Source organism: Nelumbo nucifera, chromosome 6, assembly GCF_055504915.1.
Source record: "Nelumbo nucifera cultivar China Antique chromosome 6, China Antique-T2T, whole genome shotgun sequence".
NCBI lineage: Eukaryota > Viridiplantae > Streptophyta > Magnoliopsida > Proteales > Nelumbonaceae > Nelumbo > Nelumbo nucifera.
Genome location: NC_142654.1, coordinates 30,752,417 through 30,756,530, shown reverse-complemented (window position 1 = coordinate 30,756,530; position 4,114 = coordinate 30,752,417). Strand labels below are relative to the sequence as shown.

At 38.4% G+C, this 4,114-nt stretch overlaps 1 protein-coding gene across 1 annotated transcript; it reads right to left on the bottom strand.

Moving 5' to 3' along the window:
* Window positions 1-489: 489 nt before the first annotated feature.
* On the bottom strand, window positions 490-3,896 carry LOC104598433 (putative kinase-like protein TMKL1). The gene is made up of 2 exons (XM_010260494.3): window positions 2,956-3,896; window positions 490-2,108 (listed from the first exon to the last, which is right to left on the bottom strand). The coding sequence occupies exons 1-2, from the start codon at window positions 3,443-3,445 to the stop codon at window positions 1,519-1,521; spliced, it is 1,080 nt and encodes a 359-aa protein (XP_010258796.1). The 5' UTR covers window positions 3,446-3,896; the 3' UTR covers window positions 490-1,518.
* Window positions 3,897-4,114: the final 218 nt, after the last annotated feature.

Genomic DNA, 4,114 nt, shown 5'->3' with positions numbered 1-4,114 from the left:
GAGCGGAAGGAGGGTCACGGAATCATGAGAGCCGTCAAATGATGCCCTTATCATTTTAGACAGGATTGCCAAACACCAAACCTGGCCCTCATCTCTTTGGATGGAAGTGTCAAGTTTCCAAGTTAACAACCTTATTTGGAGTAGATGGACATCTGAATTTGAAGCTTCAGTTCCGGGACTTCAGATCCAAACAGGTGGACAACCAAAATATGTATTCCATCCAATTGATAAAAGTCCAGCTCAGTCACGCTGTGTCATTCCTTTGTTCTACTTCACCCCAACTACTTTCATACCCACTCACACCCACCATGGCACCCCATCCCCATGCCATGCCGGAGAAAGTAATAAATTAGGCATTGTATTCATGTTCTTATATTCTTCTTCTTCTTACTATAAAAGTCGTTATTAAAATAATGAATTTTGATATGAAAATCTTGCAGAAAGCAGCCAACAGATCGCACACTTAGGAGGAATAAATTACTTAGCAGATTCATTGAAAAGGCATGTGGAGGCTCTGTTTTTATATATTGAGAGGGTGGAAGGGGGCAGCCGGGATAAAAGAGGAAATAATTTAAATATCCCATCTGCAATTACATAAAATAGATTACAGTGTATCAAGTTTTGTATGGACTGATGTGGACAAAGATGGAAGATAATTTTTTATTACAGACCACTATGAAAATGACCTTAGAACCGTCTTTTCCTGTGCTGATGCTCTGTCTCCAGTAGCCATTGAAGAATGGTTTAGCCACCCAAGACAAAACTGCTTTTGGTTTAAAGGAATCTGATCACCAACCTCTCATGATGGAAACAAAGACACACTTATCCCTGAACAAATTCCTTGTAGTACAAGCTTGGATGATAATAAAAGAAACGATAGATGGAACTGCATTTGAGTAAGAGATAGGAGAAATGATCAAGTAGTGTCATCAAGAGGAACTTTGTTCTCCACATATTTTCCAGATATTCATGGTAAAAAGAATTCGGAAAAGCCTGATCCTACTTGCCGTTGGTTTGACTAGCTAACCTCCAAATGTAATTCAAACTCTACTCCATTCTTGAAGTAACTATGGTCAATTCTCCATTGAAGGTCCATTTCTTGAGTGCTTAAAGAAATCCAATCCTTTGCTATCTATAATGGGTTCTTCCACCATCTTGTAGAACTATATTTGTCAATGAGTTTATCAACAGTATCCAAGCTGGGGCCCATCAAATTCAGTATTTCTTTCTTTTCTTAACTTGCAAATGAACAAAAACTCTAAACACAACACATCCAATCACCGACTCTATCATCCTGCCCAGATGGCTGAAATTTTCAACTTTGGTTCAAGAGGAACACTCTTTCATTGCCCTTAAATTAAGATCATCACCATCACAATTGTCATCATCATTTTGGTGGCCACAAACACTATCAATAATAGATTATTGAAATGTAAGTGTTTGGCCGCTTCAAGACATCCCCATGTTGGCCACCATCAAATCAAGTTCCCAACAGTAGTCTGAAAAATCCAAGGACTTCTATCTTCCAATTTCTTCGAGCTTTATAAGCACTTGTTTTATATCCGGTCTCAAAGATGGGGAAGGAGAACAACAAGCCATTGCTAACTGAAAGAACATGAGGATGCGCTCTTCCATGATTGACTTTTGATCACTGCCTTCATTAAGAAGTAAGCTGGGATGAAATATGTCTGAGAACTTTTGATCAAGAATTGCATTTCTCATAGAGTTTGGCAGATATAGATCCTGAGTGGGTGATGAGTTGGTGATAATGGGCCCCTTCCTGGTAAGTAACTCAAGTAAGATGACCCCAAGACTGTATATATCACTCTCTTTGCTTGCATCCTTCATCTTGATCAACTCAGGGGCTTTATATCCCTGAATGGCAGAAGCTTCAAGCATTTCCTGACCTGCAGTTGGATTCAAGAGGAAATGTAGGCCAAAATCTGACACATAGGATTGGTAACTTCCATCTAGCAAAATATTCTTTGATTTAAGATTTCCATGAATAATGGGTTTCTGCAATCCAAAATGAAGATGATCTAGTCCTCTGGCAATACCAACGAAGATCCTGTAAATGATACCCCATTTGTGTGACTCACTGTCTCCATCTGTCAATAAGAAAACATATTTTCTCCATTTAAGATGTCTTGTTTAACTTGAAAAAGAGAATAAAAAATGGCAACTCAAAATGATCTCAATTCGAACTCGAGTTAATTCTGAAAGTTTCATAAAACTAAGAGAATGAATTCTCTTACAGGAGGAAGAGGAAAGAAGAAATAACAAAAAAAGTAGTTAAGATCAAACATAATTACACACAGAGAAGAAACAACATGACTATCGGAATTGGAACAGTGAGGTGATTTCTCCACATGCACAGAAAGAATATGTGATTTCAGTGCAAATCTAATTAAGGGCTCCTCAGAAAGCTGGGAAAATAAACAAAAATACTTACAAAGTAGCCCCAAGAAAGAAATTATGTTTGCAAAGTGCGAACAAGATATAGTTGATAAAAAACTTCAAAATAAGCTTGATTTCAGTTTTTTTAATTAAGAGAACATAGTATAACAAAAGCAGATATTGATTCAATGATTCAGAAAAGAAGGAAAATGGGTGTTTTTTTTTTTGTATTTCAGTAAATGGATGTAGATACATAGACAATATGAGAAAAATAAGTACATGGATATGTCGGTCAGAAACCATAAATATAAAAAGAATGTGAAAAAAAAAGAACTTATGTCTTCATTCGATTAACGTTTTTTTCTAATTAAAGAGGCAGATATTAGTTCTCCATTTGGATTATAGAATCAAATCAAAGCTGTTTAACCTCGTCTTACATTTTTGTCAATTCAATCTATTCAACCATGATTCTAAATGTTCATCCAAGATGATCTGAAATGCATTTGCAGTAGAAAATAAATCGCAACAAATTTAAATAATAAATTGTAGGAGATTTACCTTGAATGAACTGAGCCAGAGTACCTCGGCTTAAGAAGGGATGGACAAGAAGCTTCTCTCCTCTCGGCCCCGCATAGAAGGCCTGAAGAGGTACCAAATTGGGATGCCTGACATACCCCAGCATCTGAATTGCATCAATAATCTCCTTCATCCTTCCCGTGCACGCCGGTCTGAGAAACCGAAGCAACCTCACTGACTCATGCCTCTGTAAACTAGCCTTGTATAGTGTCCCGTAATTTGATTTTCCGACAACTTCTCCCGGAGCATCCAAGATATCATGAATGGTGAGACTCTCACCACCCGGAAAAGTAAGCAAGTCCTCTGTTTCGACTATATGTTCTTCCTTGCACTCGAGGTCCTCCATCTCTGCAGATGAGCGTCGCATCCATCTCTTGCGCCAGAGGTAGAACAAAGATAAGAGGACGACCAGCAATGTTAATGTTGCACAGACTACGCTCACAACAACTCTGAGCTTGTGGTTGTGTTCCATGTCATGAACAGAGTAAAGACAAGTTTCCTATCTCCTACCTAATGGAAGAACTTATAAGCTTTATTCCATTGCTTTTCCATTCTAGGGTAATTAATCGGAAAGTGGGAGCTCATTAATGCGCGCAAACAATAAAAAATCGTAGATCAGAGAGAAATATCTGGACGCGTCAGATCCCAATAACTCTCAGTTACGTTGCCAGCAAAGTAGAAATAAAGAAAAGGGATGAAAAGCGTCCTTCAATTTGCTGAAACCCAACAAACTCAAGAAAAAGCTTGGAGCTTTTTAAAATCCTAGAAATATTTTGAATTTTGAGGTTTCAGAGGTTCAAAGAAGATTCAATTTCTGGAAACCGGTCTCTTTCTTCTGGATTGAGGCCGGCGAGAAGCTTTTTGCGCAGAGAGAGAGAGAGAGAGAGAGACGAAATCGGTGAAAATAACATCAGTCAGTACACGCGGCAAAGTATCGGATACCCGAGCCATATAAAGGGTGATTGATGCACGTGATAAATAGGTTCCTTCTATGAGCGATACCGTGCGGTTACCTGCAGATGAGGGCTCGATTCTTAACCGTTGGATTCATGTCTTCAACTACTGGTAGGTTTTCTTGTTAGAATATTCGAATCTGACGGTTGAAAGAGGCTATTTCCTATAGAAACTTAAATGACGAAAA